This window comes from Thamnophis elegans, chromosome 1 (assembly GCF_009769535.1).
Source record: "Thamnophis elegans isolate rThaEle1 chromosome 1, rThaEle1.pri, whole genome shotgun sequence".
NCBI lineage: Eukaryota > Metazoa > Chordata > Lepidosauria > Squamata > Colubridae > Thamnophis > Thamnophis elegans.
In genome coordinates, this window is record NC_045541.1 from 55,543,125 (window position 1) to 55,566,004 (window position 22,880).

At 40.9% G+C, this 22,880-nt stretch overlaps 1 protein-coding gene across 6 annotated transcripts in view; it reads right to left on the reverse strand.

Moving 5' to 3' along the window:
* Window positions 1–1,858: 1,858 nt before the first annotated feature.
* Window positions 1,859–22,880, reverse strand: part of GLI2 (GLI family zinc finger 2) — a 316,230-nt gene continuing 295,208 nt past the window's right edge. For all 6 annotated transcript variants that reach the window (XM_032216322.1, XM_032216338.1, XM_032216311.1 and 3 more), the window contains 5 exons: window positions 20,132–20,281; window positions 18,140–18,304; window positions 13,884–14,165; window positions 8,004–8,340; window positions 1,859–4,300 (listed from right to left, as the gene is read on the reverse strand). In XM_032216322.1, coding sequence (XP_032072213.1) covers window positions 1,947–4,300; window positions 8,004–8,340; window positions 13,884–14,165; window positions 18,140–18,304; window positions 20,132–20,281 — 3,288 coding nt within the window. In that variant the 3' untranslated portion in view covers window positions 1,859–1,946. The remainder of the gene's footprint in view (window positions 4,301–8,003; window positions 8,341–13,883; window positions 14,166–18,139; window positions 18,305–20,131; window positions 20,282–22,880) is intronic.

Below are 22,880 nucleotides of genomic sequence, written 5' to 3' on the forward strand. Positions count from 1 at the left end.
TAGTATATGTTAGCTAAATACATGGCAACTGAGATGCCATAATACTGACTACAAATTTGCCATTCTTGTAATAGCACTGTTCATTTTTATGAGCTCAAGTTGATGAGCATGTAGTGCTGAACCATTCTACTACTCTATCGTGTTAGCTTGAAGTTTGGCTTTTCAAGGGCCTCCCCATTTCATTTGAGCATAATGGCAAAGACACAGAAGACCTTTCTGAAGGACTGCTGTTGAATCTCCTTGTTTTCTCCAGGCTTAGGCAATATGGGGACGTCTTCAAAGCAGCTACACTAAGCCTTCAAGAGATTATGCCACTTAAGAGTACCAGCAGTGGGTTTCAAGAAGCGCCTGGTGTTATTTATTAATTTCATGCTTAAATTATTTTCTTTCTGTGCTACCCTCCTTTCCCAAGGAACTCTGAACAGCCTTTTAATCTCACAATAATGACATCACAATTGGCTGACCAAACAGAAGATCATTTTTACCAAAGCCAGTTGACCACCTCCATAGTGACAGTCAGAGCTAACCACATGCAGTGTGTAATTAAACAGTTTGATATAACACCTTACTGGGAGGGATGAACAATGTTATGAAATAAAAATGTACACATTTCTGCAGCATCATTTTTCATGTCATATTTCACAAACTCCAGCACTGTTTTTTTTTGCATGAGCAATTCCAAAGTGAAGTCCATAGAAACTCAGTGTGATCTGTGTTTCACACCGTGCATGGTAGGGATTTTTTTCCTACCGTGTTTTCCCGAAAATAACACAGAGTCTTATTTTCTTTTGACCCCAAAATAAGCACTTGGCCTTATTTTTGGGGAGGTCTTATTATTTTTTGAGGTGCAGGAGGTGGTGAGCATGGTCACCTCATGGCTGCTGCTGTGTTGCAATATTTTGGGGGGGAGGGCTTATTTTCAGTGAAACAGGGTACAATATTTTTAAATTAGCTTGGTTTTCAAACCTCCACTACATTCTCCATGATAGCCTCTGATTAGAAAAAGCAAACAAACCAAAACCCAATAGGCTGTTCCGTTTCTCACATTTTCCCATCAGCATGTCTCTCTCAAATGTCTCTTTAGCAACACGGTGTTGCCTGACATAAATGCACCTTTATTTTATATATGCTTCTGGCAATACACACTTTATTTGACATTATTGGATAAAAGATGCCTAGACGTCTCAACTGCTAATGCACAGTAAGGCACTTCCCCTCAAAGCTGATTCTCAGCTAAGCTGCAAGATACAAAGAGCGATACTGGCTGTAATAAGGATGTGTGTGTGTGTGTGTGTGTGTGTGTGTGTGTGTCTGCGCATGCATGCACAACTGGTCATAAGCAAAGCATGAAGCATTTATAGTATGGCTTTGCATATGGTTAAATTTATAACTCTCGCTAGGGAGGACAAGGCATTATATATTTGCAGCTATAGGTAAGGGAAAGCCAAAAGAAGATTGCAAAAAGTAAAGCTTAATTTGAAACATTGATTATTTTAACACATGGCTTTTGAGTGTCCCACAACTGGCAAAGTGCCATTTAATTTTGAGGTTGATGGTTTGAAGAAACGTTAACCCTCTGCAAGCTAACAAGGGAAGGGAAGGTAGCAATGGCAGTCAGGTTTTTGAAAGGATTCTCAATGTGTCTACCTTTTATTAATGGTAACACACTTTAGAAACTCCCCAAAAAGCACTCCCCAAAAACAAGCACCAAAATAATACAAGAAGTGCATCCTTTCAGTGCTTTTTTTAATATAGTTTATGCATGTTTGTACAAAGATATTTTTTTCTTACTTGGAATTCCCTTAATATGTTTTAATACTTGTAAAAGTCTACTCTATGGAAACTTTTTTCCTTCTCCTTTTTTTTTTTAAAAGAAAAGCACATTCATAACGTTGCACAGCACATAATCTCTGGATATATCTAGAAGTACATTTGTGCTTTATGCATTAAGACATCATGTTAAGAAATTTGCTCTCTTCTGCCAGGGTAGTCAGCATAGAATTCATGTCCCCTATTGCCATGTTACTAATTCCAGCTGGTATAGCTGGCAGTGTCAGAGAATTTCGGGGAGTTGTAAGGCGAGAAGAGTTCTGAGAGAGATTCTGTAGGATGCTAGGGCTCAAGGTTCCTGACATCAGACTTGAATGGTCGCCATCATCCATGATAGCATCAAAATCTATCTGAGGAGATTCCAGACCCTGAGAATCCACTGTGCTAGAAACTTGGTTAGCACCAGGGGAAGGCATGGTGGCTGGTTTGGTGTTCAGCGCACATTGTTGTCTGACATTGTAATCTGTTTGGTTGTTGACATTCCCATTTTGTTCATACATATCTATTTGACCATAATAGTGCATCAAATGGCCTTCCCTCATATTACTGTTAAATTGTGGTTGTAACGATCCTACACCAGTTGTTCTCCTGGGGGAAGAGTGTGCCCTTTGCTGCCCTGAACTCACATCATTTGTAGGGTGAGATATTCTCACGTATCCCAACTGCTGCCCAGCACGGACTCCTTGGTGCTTGTTTCCTGGATTAGGATTAGGCGGAGGGTGAGGTTGTACCATTGAGGAAGTGAAGCTCTGTCCAACGGTACCAATTGTATTCTGTTGTGGCTCAAAGTTTGGTTGATTTGAGGTTATTAATGCAGAAGCTTGGTGGAAATCCTCTTGTGTCATGGAGAAGTTCATATGGCTTGACTGAGATGAAAAGCTCTGCTGATACCCTGGTTCCTGCATGTCTTGACTGTGCATTACATATTCTCTGCCATTGCTAACTATTGAAACGGGATTAGCCACGTTATCTAATTGCTGAGAATGAACGTGGAATGCAGGCTTCATGGTCATGTTATTACAAGAAGGAGAAAGTTGGGTGACATCACCACCCATCGTATTTGGACTTAGCATTTGATGAACTTGGTTGAACACCTCATGGGAGTTCAGGTCTACGTTGTTATCAGAACCTGGATTCACCTGCTGCTGCTTTAAGTGCATGCAATTGAGCCTTTGTCCATCCATGCTGGCATTTTTCTGCACAAATTGCTGCAGATTCCCATTTATGTTGTTTTGGCCTACCGGCATCTGCTGTTGGTTGAAGTTCTGATACTGACCAAAATTTTGCTTCTGATGGAATACAGCCAGGTTCCGCTGAGGGAATGGCTGTTTTGCTTGAGAGGAGGGTACATCAACAGTCCCTGAGCTAACTTCATTCCACTGGACTGGCATGTTATTTTTATGCACGTTAGAGTTAGCTCCATAGTTTATTTGGCATCCGCCACCAACAGAGGTTGAATGGTTCATACTCAGATCAGGAACAGCCATTCTGCGCTGGTTTAATGCATTGTTATTTTGCACTTTTGCGTTTACTTGGAAGTTTTGCATTTCACTGCCGTACCCTGTAGAGGAGTTCTCTGTGGCAATCCCATTATTTTGGGATTTGATATATTGCACCACATCATCAGGTAGGACAATATCGTCATCTCCCACAGAACCATCCGTCTCGCCTGGCATTGCTTCCATGGCAATATTTTCACTAATACTTGGGGGTCGTGGGGAGTACACATGCCTAGCAAGGCTCCTATCTGAATATGGAAAGACTGGAAGGTTGAATTGTCTTCTGTCTGCATGAGGGTGAAGGAGATTCATACTGTTGGTGCTATTGAAAGTATGGATTCTAGGAAGGGAACTTGGGTCCCCAGCAGGCCTCCTCACTGGATCACTTGCCCGTCTTGCACTATTCCCAGGCACTTCATGAGAGAATGCAGACGATGTCCCATACACATAAGCATTGCTGTCACTACAACGCCTTGGCCCTGGAGGGAGACGAAATGAAGGCAAAGCAGGCTCTGAACCATCAAGGAGAGATATTTTATTCCTCAGGGTCATTCTTTCCATGTTAGGTAGTGGTGTAGGTGGTGGGCCACCTGTGGCAGCAGCATACCTAGCTTTCAGCCTGTATTGCTGAGCTGGTGTGAGATTCAGGAGACCAGAGACTCCGTTACATTGACTGGCATCACTTGACCTGCGAGAAGCATCTGTGGAAATGGGATCATAGGAGTCAGCAGAGCTTGTGTTGTTAGGACGATTTCCAAATTGAGAAGCTTCACTGGAACGGCGGCTGGAGAAGTAAGGGGATATTCCTGATGATCTGCGGCTGACTGTGTAGGCAGAACTGATGGTACTGGTTGAGCTGTCACGGCGTTCAGCTAGTTGGTTTAACATGGTAATTTCACTGATGGACAGCTCATTTATCCTTGGGTTAGGCAGCATTGTAGAGGTGCCATGCATATTGTCCAGCAGACAACCTGAAAGAAAATGAGAAAGTAAGCGTATTGGTCAGTGACTAAAAAGAAAGGCATCCCATTATTGTACTTGGATAGAAACAATATCATTACCGTCATGTTGAATACTTATCCAGCTCACACATATACTGTGTTTCCCCGAAAATACGACAGGGTCTTATTTTCTTTTTACTTACAAAATATGGCCTTGGGCTTATTATAGGGGAGGGCTTATTGTTTTGGGGTTGCCGGGCAGCTGCTCCCTTGCGAACTGGCTCCCAAAGAGCCGGGGACAGCCTCAGGGGCGAAGCAGCCATGAGGTGACCACGCTCATGAGCAACCAACTGGCAAACCCCCTCTCCAGCTGGGCAGAGCACCATTCACTGACCTACGGGGACTCTCTGTCCAGAAGACTCTTTACAGAGAGTTCCAGCAGCCAGCCCACAACCATAGAGTGCACTTCTAGAGCGGCCGCTGCTGGAAGACTCAGCAGCTGAGTTTTGGAGTTTGGAACTGGAGAAGACGTTATGCTTGGAGCGCGGTGGCAGCAGCGGCTGCTGCAGGGAGAGCTGGGCCCGGACATGTTGAGGCTAGGAGGCATGCCTGCTGGGGGCAGAACAGGCGCTCACACAACCCCCTTCTCCAGCCGTGGAGAGCTCCATGCACTGACCTAGGAAGTATCCCTAATGTGCCAAGCCGTGGGAGCTGGGGAGCGGGCAGAGCACCACGTGGCTTGGCGCCTTAGGGATACCCCCTAGGTCAGTGAATGGTGCTCTGCCCGGCTGGAGAGGGGGTTTGCCGGGTGGTTGCTCATGAGCACCTGGCAACTCCCCCCTCCGGCCAGGCAACCTAGTGGTATCCTGAAGGCGCCAAGCAATGTGAGCGCCTTTCTCCCCCCTGGCTCCTGCGGCTTGGCACCTTCAGGATACCGCTATGTCAGTGAGAGGTGCTCTGCATGGCCGGGGGGGGGGGGTTGTCCAGGGAGTTTATTTTCGTGGGTGGACTTATATTTTTGGCTACGTGAAAAATGTGGCAAGGCTTTAGTTTCAGGACAGGTCGTATTTTCGGGGAAATACGGTAGATAAAGCAGGTTGGAAAATGGAAAGTGGTCTGGAAGGACCATTGTTGTCTTCCAAATTATTTCCAACAAAATTGGGCAAAGAAAACTATTGTTTTTCCACATTGTATCTTATAATTTATGTTGATTGCTTTTATTTAGTATCCTATGACTATCACTGAGTGTTGTATCTTATGATTTATGATGATTGTATTTTATGATTATGATCATGATTTATCACCTGTTGCTTGTATGTACCCGGAGAGCTTATCCTCTGGAGACAAATTCTTTGTGTGTCCAACCACACTTGGCCAATAAAGAATTCAATTCAATTCAATTCTATGCTATGCTATTATATTCTATATATAGCACAAAATACAGATGATCAAGAAAGACAGCAATGACAATCAGTAATAGAACTGATTGCCTTGGCGTCATTGAATTAACAAATAAGCAGTTGGAGTGGTAATATTTTTAGAAATAGATTGAGTTGTTTGAACTAGTACAACTGATTAACCATTAAGACCATGAATATGAGGTATTGAAATTATGGTATTATTCATCTACACCTCTTTTATGTCCATAATACTCCAGTAAGCTGCTATTTTGGCACCTGTAAATATAGGGCACAAACAAAGAATGTCCCAAATTTTAAAAAAATCCATGCCAACTTCATGTCTTTTTAATTTCCCATATAAGTCTAAGGATGATGGATTGAGATTAGAAAATATTTACCAAAGAATTAGAAGATTTGTTCAAGATAGCAGTCTAAGACTGAGAAAATGAAACTTTGTAAGGCAAGCTTCATTCTGCCCATGCTAACCTAGAGAACTTCTACCATGTCCCCCCACCCCAAATAAGCACCAGGTCTTATTTTGGGGGGATATCTCACCCACTTACCTTAGGACCACTGCAGCCAGGCATCTCATGCTCTGACATCAGTTGTACCACTACCCATTTTCTTCTGCTCGTGGCCAGTGCTGCCGTTTGTAGCAGGAGCTGTGGGGGCATGTTGAGCCATTGCACGTGCAGTGGCACTGGCACTATGTGCCATGCAGCATCCTGCTGTGAGAGGCAGCACAGGCATGCCATGCCATGAAGTGTTCTACCACAAGCAGTGGCACCAGTGCGATGCACCAGATGGTGCCTGGCCGCAAACTGCCACAGAAGAAGTCAGGTAACAGCTTGACAGGTTCGAGTCATGGGAGGCCTTGCTGCGGGGGTCCTAAGGTAAGTGAGGACAGGGCGCTTGGGGCAGCTCACCATAGCTTGATTTTTACACATGGGCTTTGTCCCACCTCGTACAACCTGATGGTGGGTGGGGCTTAACTAGGGTTTATTTTTGGAGTAGGACTTATATTAGGCAAAGGTGTGAAAATTGGGCTAGGGCTTGTTTTCAGAGTAGGTCGTATTTTCAGGGAATCATGGTATATTAGTCATTTATATTACTGTGCAGGTAGTCCTCAACTTATGACTGTAATGGAGTCTGGAATTTCTATGGCAAGTCATAATGGTCATAAGTCAAGACACCCACATAACAACGTCTGATTTTATGACTTTTTTGTGGCAATCATTAAGCAAATGCTGCAGTTGTTAAATGAATCCATGTATGCCTATAGGCATTTTTTTTGGCCAGAAACCAAATAAAAAGGACAGGAATCATAGTCACATGATCATGGAACACTGCAACTGGCTCATAAGGTAAACTGGCTATCAAAAGCCCGAAATGCAGTCATGTGACTCTGGACTAGGTTATGTAGGGTTTTTTGGGGGGAGGGGGGGTGTTTCTGTCATAACTTGACTAAGCAACATAATCACTAAGCAACTAGTTGTTAAATGAAAAATACCTGTACATATTTTGAATGGTCTGTAGAGATTCTCAGTTTATCCAGATCATGGTTGTCCTAAAGGTGCTATTTCAGGAGACAACTGGACTATTCTGTCAGAACTGAAGAAACTTCTTGGATGAGAAGTGAAACATCTTCAAAGAAAGACAGTCCAGTTGCCTCCTGAAAAAGCACCTTTGGGATATATTTTGAATTGGTTAACTGGGCTAACTTGAATTGACATTTTTTTTTCTTTGTTAAGTGTTTGGAATGCACTAATTTTATTGTACATAAATTAGACAGCCAAAAATATATGTACATCTGTTCAAATCATAATTTTATATTTCAAGACTGGCTACCATCCCAATATCCTTGTTCATTTTCTGCAAGTCAAGAAACTTCAAATGTAATGCAAGATGTTATCTCTTTCAAGACTGAGACATCACAGGAGATGCTGGTTGCACATCCCTGTTTTCTGTTTCAAGTATGAACCTGCACATTACTTTTCAAGAGGGCAAAAAAGACGGGAATATCGAACATTGGAACAGAACATATTTTGCTCAGGAGGCAAAATTTGGAGCACATCCTCTTTCAAGTTGGCCTATACTCTTGAGTTTCTATCTCATGCACTGGTTGTCATAACAATTAAAAACGCACAAAAGTAATACTACAATGGGATACAGGAGCAGAGACAAGGGAAGGGGTGTTTGTACACCTCTTTAGCTCATCTTATAGGTTTGGATCCCAGTTGAGCCTCTGACACTGTTTTAAGTAGAGGAAAGCTATTCAGACACACTGTTGGGTAGATATCTAGATAATTCTAGATAATAGAAGGCTGACTTACCATTGCCTGGGATGGGAGGCAGCTTGCTGTTTTTGACTTGTGGTGCTGGATTTGCCCATGAGCAAGAATCCTTCACTGTCCTGAGTTTCTCTTTCTTGAGCTGTTCAAGGCGTTGCATTGCTGTCATGTTTTTCCTTAGTTGAAGACTGACAGTTGAGTTGCCAGATGAGACTGTCGAGTCCACAACAGGAGTATTATCCTCCAACACAGTCAGGTCCCCCAGACTTCCCCCACTGTGCATGTTCATTTCCACTCCACTGTCATTGTTGTTGATGCTCCCAAGGGGTGATGGTTCACTGCTGCATGATGATTGGCCACCAGGACTGGACTGATACATCTTAAAGAAGCAAAGAAAAATACCACCAATTGAAGACATTTCAGGTTCTTAGTTAGCTCTATGAACTAAGGCTGCACTCAGAGTGGATTCAATTCACAATTCACCGCAAAATTAATACAAACAAGACAACCTAATGAATTCCTAAGAAATATACTATTCTGCTAAATAAAAATCCCATAAGTTAATACTTTCTTAGGTTAAACTGCAGTGTGGATAAATGAAAATAAGGAAAAATAGCATTGAGAAGATTGAAATATTTCTGGTTTCCATCTGAACGTGTCAGAAATTAACTATAAATTATAGATGCTTTCAGGGCCCAAGAAAATAAATCTTACCAGGGAGGGGGGAGGGGGGAGGGGGAGGACTTTCTTAACTAAACCATGTAAGTTTTTTTTTAAAAAAAAAGCAATTTAACTGATTAACAAATTCCCCTGCAGACAAAGAAAAAAAAAATCAGAAAGCTTTACAGTGCCTATTGCGGTATGCCATCTTAAGAGTTCTGTTGTTTATCCTAGAAAGTTTTAATTTTTCTTTCTGAAAGTTCAGATTGTGTTCTTCAAACCTTGTTTTGATCTCAGGTCTGGGATTAGTGTGTGTGTGTGTGTTTGTGTCGTATTGACCTGTGTTTAAGACCGTTTTAGTTTGGGCTGCCTGTGTAGTTTTATATTTTGTTTTTACACAGTTTTTGGTCCTGTACGCTGCCCAAATTCCATTGGAGTTGTGCGGCTATAACAAATTTGAATAAACAAAAATATTTTATTGACAAGCTCAGGTAGTGTATTAAATATTCTCAGATTTAAATTAGCAGGAGAGGGAGAACTGTAGAAAAATTTAAGTCGGCCTTCAGTACTGAAATTCGGTGTATTCAAGTCTATTGCAATTTTAATTTAAGCAGATCTGTCCTTTAGGTAAACAAATCCTCATTACCTGATAAGTCAATGTGCCTATTATTGCCCATAAGGGTGATGGCACTGTAGTGTGGACACAGGATTTTAAATCAGATAAGCCACTGAAATGATTTACTTAATTTTTATGACTTTTTAAAGCAGTGGTATGTAAACAGCAGGGAGCTAAAAGCCAAGGGGGTGGATTTTCTTTTTCTTTTTTTATTAGCAAAGAATTATATGTGCTCTCTCAAGAAAAGTTAAGCTCTTGATGCCTCTGTCAGATAAACCTGGAACCTGAGTAGATTTCCCCTTCTACAATGTGCCTGTTTATCTGCGGGCAGAATCAAACCTGAAATGCTTTAGGCACCATATATGCTATTTGCTTCAAAGGCAAGCAGCATGCTTGGCTGACAGTCTTTATAAGCAGATAAGGGCATGATTTGCAGGCTTGGGTTTGGCAAATGTTTTTTATTAGGAATTACATTTTACATTAAGTAATTTATCTGCAATAAAAGTTAAATGTCCTGTGTTGGCTCCCTCAAAGGAAAGCTGTTTCGTTTTCTTTTGCTGTCTGACCCATGGCATCATGATTTATGATTGCTGGCCCTCTGTGGCTATAGACTGGGGACACTAGGTAACCCTGAGTTGAATTGACGTTTCTCTTTTTTTAGCACAATATTTGTTCCCGAGGACTAAACAGGCGGTTCTGTCTACTATGCTTTATTTATCAAAGTGGATTTTCTTATGAACAAAGTTTATTTGCAAAAGGACAGGAAAAATAAGCCTTTTGTCAAGGTGAAATTGAATTGAATTGAATTTTATTATTTGTATGCCGCCCTTCTCCGGGAGGGACTCAGGGCGGCGAACAACTCAAAAGGGGAAAAGGGAACATAGAACAGGATACAAATAAATTAAAATCAACAAGAATCACACAACCACACAAGTCGAGAGGGGAGGGGAAATGTTCTAGCAAAAGGATGCTGGCAATGTAATTCATAATCAAAGGGGCCCAATGCTATAATAGCACTTAGCAATAGCACTTAGACTTATATACCACTTCATAGTTCTTTACAGCCCTCTCTAAGTGGTTTACAGAGTTAGCATATTGCCCCCAATAATCTGGTCCTCATTTTACCCACCTCAGAAGGATGGAAGGCTGAGTCAACCTTGAGCCTGGTGAGATTTGAACTGCCAAATTGCAGTCACCTAGCAGTCAGCCAAAGTAGCCTGCAGTACTGCACTCTAACCACAGTGCCACTGTGGCTCAACAACATAATGTTGTTATAACAAGAGGGACTTGGCTAACATGAACACAGTAATGGAATAATATTTCTGCCATTTCTTAAAATATCTTATATAAATGGCAGGTGGCACTACAGGTAGTTCTCAACTTGCAACAGTTCATTTAGTGATAGTTCAAAGTGTACTTTGAAAAAAGTGACATGACCGTTTTTCACACTTATGATGTAGTAGCATCCCTGTGGTCACATGATCAAAATTCAGACACTTGGCAAGTGGCCCATTTATATGATGGTTGCAGTGTCCTGGGATCATGTGATCACCTTTAGCGACCTTCTGACTAGGAAAGTCAATGGGCAAACTGGATTCACTAAACAACTGTGTTACTAACTGAACAACTGCAGTGATTCACTGAATAACTGTGGCAAGAAAGGTCGTGAAATGGGGCAAAACTCATTTAATGACTGTCACTTAGCAACAAAAATTTCGGGTTCAATTGTGGTCGTAAGTCAAGAGCTACCTGTACTTATTTCTGTGGAAGCACATATTTCATACCATAGTGCCGTGATGGCGAACTTATGGCATGGGTGCCTGAAATGGCACATGGAGCCATGTTACCTGGCACGCGTGGCGTCACCTGTTCCTCTTCCAGGTTTCTGGTGTGCATGCACATGCAATGATCAGCTGGTCTCTGTGCATGTGGCAGTGCTGGAAACTGGAAGAGCTGGTCTTCCATTTTCCAGCATAAACATGTGCGCCGGCTAGCTGATCAGCATGCACGCATGCACAGCAGTACCGGAAGAGTTTCTGGCCGTTGCACATATGCACATCAGAAACCATAAGTTCATTTTCTGGCAGGTGCATGCTCCCTGGGCAACTCCTCTTCCGGGTTGCGGCCCAGATGAGCATTTACACATGCACAAAGCGCTCCCTTTCTGGCATTTGGTGACGAAAAGGTTCGCCATGAGGGCCATAGTGTATCCTAAGCTGAAAATTTCATTCAACACTGTTTCTTGAATTGAGGAATTACCACTCCCTCATAAATTGTGGACCAGGGAGGATTTGTCTAATGAATTTTATAGGCGTGGATTCTCAATAGAATAGTTAGTTTACTTGTGGAATGCCAAACATAGAAAGGATGAGAAAGAAAGAATTGCAGAACACTGTAACAGATGCTTAACTATTTTCCAAACAGGCCATCATAGCTCCTGCAGGAACTCCACAGAGACCAACCACACAGCTGGTTTGCTTAGCCCCCCCCCCCCCCCCACACACACAGGACAAAGCACATTATGTCTTTTTAAAGAGGCTTTGACAAAGACAGGGTATTTGCTCACCTTAGTACCGACTGTCCTTATGAAGTTGAGTAGAAAAAGTGAAGAGAGGAGAAAGAACAGGTTGTTAGAACGCAGACAACACAAAGTGGAAGGGTTGAGGTTATAGATGGAACAAGACATGAGCCAAAAAATAATAATAATGGCAGATTAGCAACAGCCACAGCACAGATAAAACACTGCTCAAATGTCTGTAATATCACATTTATAATCTGTTTTTACACTACCGTGAATGTATATAGCCCTTTACAGAATCCAAATGTGACAATATGCCTTGGTACACAATCAGTACTGACGTCTCATCATGAGGGATCAGAAAATAAATATTTTCAGAGTATCCAATTCCCGAAATAATTTCACTCCTTCACTCAGATGTCCTGAAGTGGTATTTTGTACCACTCAAATATACAGAATGTGAAATGTAGCTCTCCATATTATCACTAACATTAAAATGTATATCTTATTTAAACATCAGTAATGAACTTCACATTTGTGGTTGACATTTTCTTAGGGATACCTGTTTAATGTATCCTGGTTTTATATTTAATTCAAATGCAATTTCTGGTATTTCATAGTGCAGACCTACTGGCTAAATCATATCTGCAATGAATTTAAGGTATGTATTTCTCAGCCTCCCCACCTGTCATCTGGTCATGTAAAAATCAATGTATTCTGCAGAATTGATAATTACTATAGTAATTGCATAAATGGTTTAAATATTTGTCAATATTATTAGTCTCACGTAATAAATGTCAATATTATTTTAAAAAACAGTGGTTGAGTTTTGTTTACTTTTGATTACTTTGGCAAGAACATGCCATGGCCAGGGGTGGGGTGGACAGAAACCAGTTGCTAAAATTTTTCAATCCCAGCCCTGGCCATGGCCCCTATTTTAGCCAGATGAATAAAGCCAGACCGGGCCACACACATTCATTCACATACAAATATGGGCATCTTCCATAGGTTTTGTTGGGAAGAAAAATGTTTATTTAATATTTTAAGCAATATGTCCTCTTGTCCATCTTTCTTGCTAGAGGAGAGAAACTCCACCAACTTCTAGTCAAAATTAAGACAAAGAGCACAATAGACAAGCTTTTTTTCAGCTTATCTTTTCATTGCAAAATGCTTCAGTCCTCATACTGAAATTTCCAAGTTAGTATGCCTGAATGAGGTGGCTGGATGGAGTCACTGAAGCAGTTGGCGTGAACCTAAATGGATTCCGGGGGATGGTGGAGGACAAGAAGGCCTGGAGGAATGTTGTCTATGGGGTTGCGATGGGTCGGACATGACTTTGCAAGTAATAACAACAATGCATGCCTGTGTCACTAAATACTGGAACTAAAGAGAAAAATTGAGGAAAGCAAGAAAAGCAGAGCAGATGCTGAGGTGAGTTGTCACAGGAGTAGGAAAGTTTATCACAACTTTGCTAGGATATTTAGAGAGGGTATAATTTGCGTAATGTGTCAAGAATGTAGCATAGAACTCTACATCTGAGCTTGTCACACTGAGTCTTCAAAATGTCTTTTCATAATAGTTTGGACAACCAAATGGACACTACTAGTATAGAGCATAATTATGGTCTTGCTTAGAACATAGGCATCAGAAAAATAAAGTCTTTGTACAAAAGAAGAATACTCTGGCAATTGTAGTTTTATTTGCTATTAAAATTCAAAATATTATCTCTGTGAGCGTGGACAATTGTATTTTATAGATGTGCTCCTGGGAATCCTATCAAATTTTAATCACAGTGTAATATAAAAGCTAGTCTGCTGTTTCATTCATCAGGAAAAACAGTTTTCCCATTCTTAGACAGAAATTCCAAATGTTATTTTTTTCATCTTTTGTTTGGCTTATGTATGTAAATATCTATTATACATGTCTGTGGATGTATGAAGTCTCGAATCTGACATGCAAAAGGATACTGAAAAAAATGGAGCTGGGCTAAGGCAAAATCTAAACTGGGAGATCAGAAAAGATTGCACAGCTGTGTGTTTGAGGGTGGGGTGGAGAAAGAGTCAATATCTATTTGCTACATATTATACAGTACTGTCAATAAGTCAACTAAAGCAAGTGCTTCTCTTACCACAGACTTCTCTGTCTTTATCGTTTTGACTTGTAAACTGTCCTCTGTGCCTGTGGTGGTGCTGTTTGCCTCAGTCCGTTCTTCAGTAGACCTTCTGCTCTGCTTGGCACTTGCTTCATTGTCATTGTTTTCCTTAAGGACAGGTGGCCTCAGATGAATGTCATTGCGTTGCTTTTTGGTGACATGGGCTTCTGGTCCATGCACTGTCTTCACGTGTTTCCTGAGAGAGCTGGGGTCTGTGTATCTCTTGGTGCAGCCTGGGATCTTGCAGACATAGGGTTTCTGCCAAAAGTAACAAAGCTGAGGTGATTCACCAAAATAATAATAAAACAGCTGAGAAACTACAGCTGTAGTTTAGTGGCAATTTTGTGGAGAGAAAATGGTGAGAATGTGAGAAAGGTAAGAAAAGTATGTGAGAAATGTTTTTTTTTTACATTTAGGCAAGAAAAACCAACAGCACAGGTACCACAGAAAAGAGGGGGTCAACCTATCCTTCAAGGCACCTGAAGGCAGGACAAGAAGCAATGGACGGAAACTAATCAAGGAGGTGACCAGCCTAGAAATCAGGAGAAATTTCCTGACAGTCAGAACAATTAATCAGTGGAAGGGCTTGCCTCCGGAAGCTGTGGGTGTTCCAACACAGGACGTTTTTAAGAAGAGATTGGACTGCCATTTGTCTGAAATGGTATAGAATTTCCTGCTTGAGCAGGAGTTGGATTAGAAGACCTCCAGGGACCCTTTCAACTCTGTTATTCTGTTATTTTGTGACATGGGGCTGATATGTTTTAAATATACAGCAACTTGTGTATGTATCATAGATACTATCACTACTCAGACAGAAGTGTATTTTTACATTCTGGGACCTTAATGTTGCTGAAGGAGGAACACTTTAGGAGTTGCTTGTTTTGTCAGATTTGCTTGGTTTGCAAACAATCTCGATGTGGCCTTCCTTTGGATCTATTCATTCTTCTTAGCTATTCATAAACAATGAAAGGATGATTCCAGTGTAAGAATCCTGCGTATGCAAACTCCAAACAGAAAATGAGAAATTGTGAATTGTCAAAACATTTTAACACTTGGCCCAATAATTGCATTGGACTGATTTCCATTTGTTCACGTTACTGCATCAGGAAGATTAGCACGGGATGTGGCTGAGACATGCAAGAAATCTCTTTAGGGCAACTTTTATTTTCAAATGTAATTGGCTTGGGTCGTTGATGGGAGGGAGAGAGACATCCTATTCTACAGAAAGTAGAGTCAATGTGAACTGGGTTTGTAGCCCATCAGATCTCCCGCACATCTCCACCAGCTGTCAAATAGGTAGCTGTTTATGCTGTGGAGTGAAATCCAAAGCCCGAGAGTGATTTTTGAAGATGATTCCATAACTTTGAAAATTTGAGCTGCCACTGATAACCACAGCACAAATAAACAGTGTTTGGCTCTACAGTTAGAGAGAGAAGCAAGCAAACAAGCAAGCAGAAAAGAGACCCCTCCCCCAAACCAAATGCATTTCTTAAAATCTGCTTTCAGCAAGATAGTTCTGGTATCTCCTTCTGAAAGGCTGGATTCATGTAACATTCTGCTTCAGGCTGCTTCAAGACTTTTTCCATTAGTTCTTAGAAGGAGACCATCCAAAGAATGCTAATTTACTGCTTAGCAAAATACTTTTTTTACTTTCCTTAATTCTGATTTAGATATTGCTTTCCATATACAGGGAATGTAAAATCCTACTAGCTAATTCACCCATTTCTAAGATGGATGGGTAAGATCAGAAGGATGGAAACAATCTAGTTTCCCAGGTAAGAAGAGTGCCTTATATTCATTCACAGGCCCTTCTGCAATCCCTAATAGGATTAAAGGTAGGACCTAGGCACACTAATCCAGGGGTGGGTTCCGGCAGGCACTACTGCCGGTTTGCTTATGGGCACGCTGTGCATGCACGTACCTGGATGCGCACAGTGTGCGCATGCGCAGTGCAATAAAAATTGTTCTGCGCAGAAGCAAAAAACAAGATGGCGGTGCCTATGGTGCCACCCGGAAAAATGTTTGGGGGCGTGGCAGACTTGGGACGCTGCCGGTTCCAGCGACCCAGGCCGCTAAACCACTACTGGTTCGGCCGAACTGATCCAAATGGTAGGAACCCACCACTGCACTAGTCTCTCTGTGTGGGAGATAGGTAGTTTAAAAAGATGAAATAATATTTTATTATTAACAATATTTACAATTTTTAAAATAATTAACTAAACTGAAAATAGAAAGGGTCCTTTGAGCAAAAATGTTTAAGACTGAGTTGGGGTAGCAGATCCCAATGATCAGAAGATAAAAGATGGCTGACACTATTCCAAAATGGATTGGAAGCTCCTTTATTAAGTATGTTCCTATTTTATTGTGATCAGTCCTCTGAACCCACCCAGAAAGTTTTATCTTTCTCCTCTCACAAAGCCCCTGAATTGATTCCATTGTTTACATTTCATCCATCTCATTTGATGGGCATGTAGGGGGATGTGCAAATAAACCCAATAACACAACAGTTACAATTTCTGCACAAAACAAGTAGAGATTAATCTTAAAACATTTAAGGCAACTACGTTGCCTTTGCTAAGGGTCTAAAGAGATAATAAGAAGAACCAAGCATCATTTCTTTAGTGAGGAAACTATACAATAATTTAGATCTGCTCAAAAAGAAGAAGAAAGAAAAAAAAGAAAAGAAAAGAGGCCAATTTGAAGCTTCCTCCAGCCTTGCCTTTGAAGGAAGAGAAACATATAAATAACTTCAGAAGAGAGAGAGAGAGAGAGAGAGAGAGAGAGAGAGAGAGAGAGAGACAGAGACAGAGACAGACAGACAGACAGACAGACAGACAGACAGACAGACAGACAGAAAAAGGGAAAGAGGCAAGAGAGAGAAAAAAGAAAGAGAGTTGAGAGTTTTATAATAATCCCATCTGGAGAATTTGTTGCCTCTTGGTAAATCTACCTAGCTAGGTGTGAGCTGTCTACAAGCAGACTAGACTACTTTGACTCATGGGCCTACTTTGGGGTGCAGCTACAACTTTGGCTTATCTTAATTTTCTCTCCCCACCCCTTTTTTTAGGGGGCAAAATTTTCCCTGCTTAATAAAGGGTTTTGATGGCTCCACTTCTTACCATTGGTAGCCTTCTGCCATCAGCGCAGTCTTTTGCCTTCAAGCCATCCGTAACAAACATGAGATGGTATTTGTTAACAAAAATATTTGTTTGAAAGGAAGCAGTGAGGTGCAAAAGAGCTTCAAAGCACCTCACTGGGGTATATCACTGTCAATGATCCCCAAGTTTTTGAATCCGATATCACTTTTAAAATTTTCTGCTTATATTGTTCCACTTGTTCATTATAAAGTATACTTATAATTAGATTATAAATTAATGTTACCCAGTCCCAGTGGTTTTTCAGAACTCTGGAGCATTTCCCCTTACTGTCCTTTGCTTAATTAGTAGTAATATAAGTTTCAACCTCAGCATTAGCCATTTGCAGCAGACCATCACATGTTGTTACAATAAATACAATTTCCTGACCTTCCCCAGTTACTAATAATGGATCTTAATTAGCAAAGAAGAGGACACAATATTTGTCTTGTGCCACAGCCCTACGCACTCCCAAGGCCAGCCATTTCATTTAGTTTTAGGCACTCAGAGGCTAGCTTGGTGAATTTATTTCACAAATATACCAACTAAAACTGAGCAGGAGGAATACTCAATCTGGCCCAATTTATATGAGAAAATGTACTGGTATTAAACTAGCTACATCTCCCCTTCCAGCACAATATATGAGAAAAAGTCACTATGGTAGGATTATAATACAAATCACTGCATATTATTAGCAACATAGAAAAAAAGAGAGAAAGAGGTAAGGAGAGGAGGGTGGAAAGGAGAGGAAGAGAAGGAGAGAGGATAGGAAGGGGAAGAAGAGTAGGAGTAGGGGACAGGTAAGGGAAGAAGGAAGGAGAAGGAGAAGAGAAAGGAAGAAAGTAGAGAAGGGAGGGAGGGAGAAAATAAAGTGAAAATAAAGTGGTGTTACAACAGGTGGAAGGGATGGTAAATAAAGCAACCCAAATTGTATATTATAATCTATTAAATGGAATAGCAAATGTATAAGAATGACAAATGTAAAGAATAATAACAATTATGTGAACGTATACTTACAGTGGTATATAAGAGAATAAAAAATAAAAAAGCTTTTTATATATAAAAAAAGGAAAAAAGTTTGATAAAAACATTCCCTACCTCATTGGAATGTGTTCTGTTCTGGTGTTTTGCTCGATCGGAAGCATTGGAAAAGGCCTTATTGCAGCCCTCGTGTTCACAGACATAAGGTTTTTCTCCTGTATGTGACCTCAGGTGTGTCTTTAAGTTCTCTAGCCGCGAATAGGCTTTGGAGCAACCTTCAAACTAAAAAATGAAAGAAAACTGGAGTGTTAATCAGCTGGAGGCATTTTTCCATCTCATCTGGTTTTAATCTCTCTTGAAGAGAATAAATCCCAGGCAGATCTTAGCTTTCATGAGGAGTCTGAGACAGAGAAGGTCCTCCCCCCTTTTCTTTTTTTAATGCAATTTGTAATCTGGGCAACTGATGGAAAGCAGGTGCTTGTACTTTTAAGACCAAACCACTCATTGGGGGTCTCTTCATCACAATTTTCATGCATGAAGCATTCCTGTTAAGAGTTTGTGTTCAGAACTGGGCTGCAGAGATCTGGATAGTCACTCAATTGCAGCAAAATACACCAAAACCTTTAACCAGTACATAGCAATTATGAATACAAACTTCCATATTTGAGCAGTTGGCCAATCAGTTTCCTATTTCTATGCCCGGATCTCAGTATCCGATGGGATTGACTTCCATCCAATTCTTTATTGTAAATAAGGATGCAAGATGAAGGTTGTAACCTTGGCCTTCTGTTTGATATCCCATTCCTTATCTCAGTTGATTTTAAAGAACAAGGGCAGGCTGAGACATGTTGCACAAGGAACCTGGACACTTCTTCAGTAAATGAATTTTTAATTTAGATTTTGGCACTATGTGGAAGGGGTCTTTAGCTCTGAAGTTAAAGGTGCCAATAGGATCACAGCTGGCTAGACGCTTCCATTCCTGGATGCAGGAGACCAGGGGTGAAATGCTACTGGTTCTGCTGGTTTGCTATCAAAAAATGCTAAGGTTCACCCGAACTGGTAGTAAAAAAAAGCTTTAAAAAGTGAAAAAAAGTTGACCACACCCACCCAGTTACATGACCCCCACCACCAAGCCACACCACAGAACCGATGGCAAAAAAAAAAATAGATTTCACCACTGCAGGAGACATTGCTTTAACCCTTAGAATTCTCAAATTACTTTGTGGTGTTTCAAATAAAGAACACATCTAAATGTGGGACATGAATCAGACATAATTAATTTGCTTTAACAGGAGACCAGCAGAAGGAGGAGAATCAGAGCCTTGCTTGCTATGAAATCTCTGTTTTGCTAATCTGCAGGAGATAGTGGCACACAGCATAAAGTCTCCTCTTGATTGGGGCCAGTCTTTGCTCTTTTGCTGGATACACAGTGGATATTTTGCTGCATATTATATACTTAATAAGCACAAGTGTGTAGACAGTGAGAAATGCAGGGATATTCTTCAAATACTGAAACTGGCTCTGTGCTTATAGCCACATGTCGGGGATTATAGTATTGGAGACTTGGGGCAGAGCAGAGGTGGGTTGCTGCTGGTTTAGCTCGGATCGGCTGAACCAGTAGTAGCTGCAGCAGAAAGCTCCGCCCACATGCACAGAAGCATTGTGCGCACACATGAGCATGTGCAGGAGCGTGACCAAACCAGTAGTAAAAAAATTGGCAACTCACATCTGGGACAGAGGCTGAAATCAGAGTGTGGGGTTCTCTTAATTGCCTGCCAAACATCTTTCCTTCTCCTCCTTCTGCACCAGACCCCACCTCTGCAAAGAAATCCTGGGTTTTTCTACCTTGAGGTCATAAAGACTTTCCCTCCAATCAGATGCAGATCAGAAAGAGAGAGATCCTCTTTTCCTTCCCTGCCACTGAAAGGGTCTTCCTCTCATTCGCTCAGTGCTATGGCAGAGGAAAGAGTTTATATCTTTAATCTGCTCCAGATTGCAGGGCGCTGCTGATCTGCTTGTGTTGGCTAGGGAAGCTGAGAGGCACATGCCTGCAGTAGCTTGTTTGCAAAACGCCTCCGGCTGAGCACACTTCCGCAGTGACACTCTTACCGTGCACTTGTGGGGTTTTTCTCCAGTATGCCTTCGCATGTGCACCACTAACATGTATTGTGCTTTGAAAGGCTTCTGTTCCCGGGTACATTCCTGCCAGCGACAAACAAATTCCTTCTTTTCCCCATGAATATGATCATTGTTGATGTGCTGAAAAGCAAGAAGAAGAAGAAGCTGTGCTGTGAAATGAGACGGTCGGCATCCCCATGTCACTTCTGCCAGGAAGATGGAAGGGCATCTTATTGTGCTCGAGTCTCTCCTTGACAGGTTGCCTGGAAGGTCTGGATTGCTTTTAAATGAATAAAATCCTGTCACTGTATTATTAATGCAGTTGTTTTTGGTAAGTGGACTTAGTTAAGTGTAATTTGTGTCTTTTTCTTTTGGGTGCCTTTCAGTCAATGTTGACTCCTGATGTCTGTCTGGACAAATCCCTTGCAATATTTCCTCTTTTGAGAGCCAGTTTGTTGTAGTGCTTAAGGCAACAGGCTAGAAACTGGGAGACCATGAGTTCTAGTCCCACCTTAGGCACAAAGCCAGCTGAGTGACCTTGGGCCAGTACTTCTTATTTCACTTCTAAAAACCTTGACAAGAAAACTTCAGGGACTGACTGGTCTGGGCATTTGTCAGGAGTAAACACTGATTTGAAGCCCCACCTCCCCAAAAATTCTATTTTAAACTTCACCCTGCAATTTGCTCAGAGGAGGTTTGGCTTCAAAAGGCAGAGTCAGATATTTCAGAATATATCAATGTACATGTTTATTTAGGGAAATCTTTCTGCCCTCCGGATGCTTTGTGTTATGGATTCATAACTTGTTGTCTTCACGATCCACAGCAATCACAAAACCTGGTCAGAGGAACATTTAGAGCACAAGAATTTCTTAATTTTAATCCTGTTCTGATTCAAACTCTTTTCAAATGAAACATACAATCAACAGTTATTTAGGTCACTTTGTTACATTTATAGCCTACTGTTCCAACAAGAGCTTTGAAGCAGTTCCCCCCCACCCCACCCCCCAGGACTTGTCATTCAGGCAACGTGCAGGAACAAGCTTCTTTTGCTCTGTGTATTTGCAGAATGTAATTTAAGGACATTCTTGGATTGCAGACAGCTTTGAGTAAATTTCAGTTGCACTCCAAGTTCATTTTGCATCAACATAAAGAAAGAAAGAGTTAACATATTCCCAAAATGTGGTCTAAACAGAGCATTGCTAATATGAAAGCCCATAAGGAATAGTTTAAATCCACAGCACAAAACTGTGATTCTTCCTTATTGTGACAATAGGGCAGTTCTTATTTGATGTCGCTCGCTTGCTTAGATCTATAAGAACATCTTCTTTAGGCTACTAGCTATTGCCCATATAACAACTCAGGCCAACATATGCTGGTTTAATAGGCATTTCACTGCTTGAAGAGATCTGTAGGTTTTTGATGGGGTACTGTCTGAGATTTTCTCGCACTCACATCAAACAGAATTCTAAGGTTGCTTCAGAAAAATTCATGACAAATAATGAAGTATCAAAGTGGAAAATGTGTAATGTGCATACAGCTATTAAGAAAAATGAAGAATATAATTAGCGTACTGTAGAATCATATGTGGGTGCCATGTAATTCTGCCATACAAAGGATTGGTCCGTGGTGATAGTTACACAATGAAATTGGCCTGATTGTGAACCCTTAGAACCCCAAAGGAATCTGCTACTACACAGTGTGGAGATATGGGAGAAGACACTAAGACCAGCTCTGTTACACGAACTGATATTACCTCTGCCTGTCTGCAGCCTCCACTTAGTGATGTGTTGTTGAAAATGATCCCTGGTTAAATAATTCTTGAAAAATTCTTAAATCACTTGTAACAGGATAAGTGGATGGCAGAAGGACAAATCTCATGTTCTGTATTTTTAAACAGATTTTTATCTGTATTTTTATCCTCAGATCTATAAGATTTCGGGGGATCCTGGTTCTAAGGTTGCAAAAGTATAGGAGATCACTAGAGGACAGCCAAGAGACTAACATAACTTTTCTGGCACCTAGTAATTTTTCTAGGTACTTATAGCCCAAACCTAGTAAATCTATTTTTACTCAAATATTAAATTGTTAAGAAGTTATTAAAGTTATTAAATTGTTAAGAAGTTGAAATATTAGATCTTGTTTTAAGGCTGACTTTTTTACTACATTTTAGGAAAAATATAATTACATATAATTATCCATAGTCAAAGAATATGAAACAAACCATTTTGCAACCGTATAATTGTTTCTAGATACAAAGTCTTAAAAATGCAATACCTGAAGGGTTTCTTAGAATCTGGATTTTTCCCCCCATTTAACACTGAGATTTAACATGTATGCTGCATCCCTAGAGGCACGCAACTCATACGAGAGCCTGGATACTTTTGAGGAGAAGCATTCATGTGAAAGCAAAACTTCCTTTAATAACTACACAGAGCGCACAATCTTATGTTATCTTTCTAAATTCCTTTTCTCTGTAGAATTTAGAACAACATTCTTTTAGAGTAGAATTATCTCACTAATTCCTCGTAATTTCTTTGATGGAAAATAATGAGTCATTTTTGATATAACGGCAAGCCATGGCATGACACTCTTTGCCTATCAGAAGTTGTTTATATGAACAGTTTGGGGCGAACACTATTGCATTTGAATAGGAAAAACCCATTTTTACAAACAATGATGAATTGGTTTGTTGAGAATCAAAAGCAAAAGTAAACAACTGGCTTGTATTTATTGTATTGAA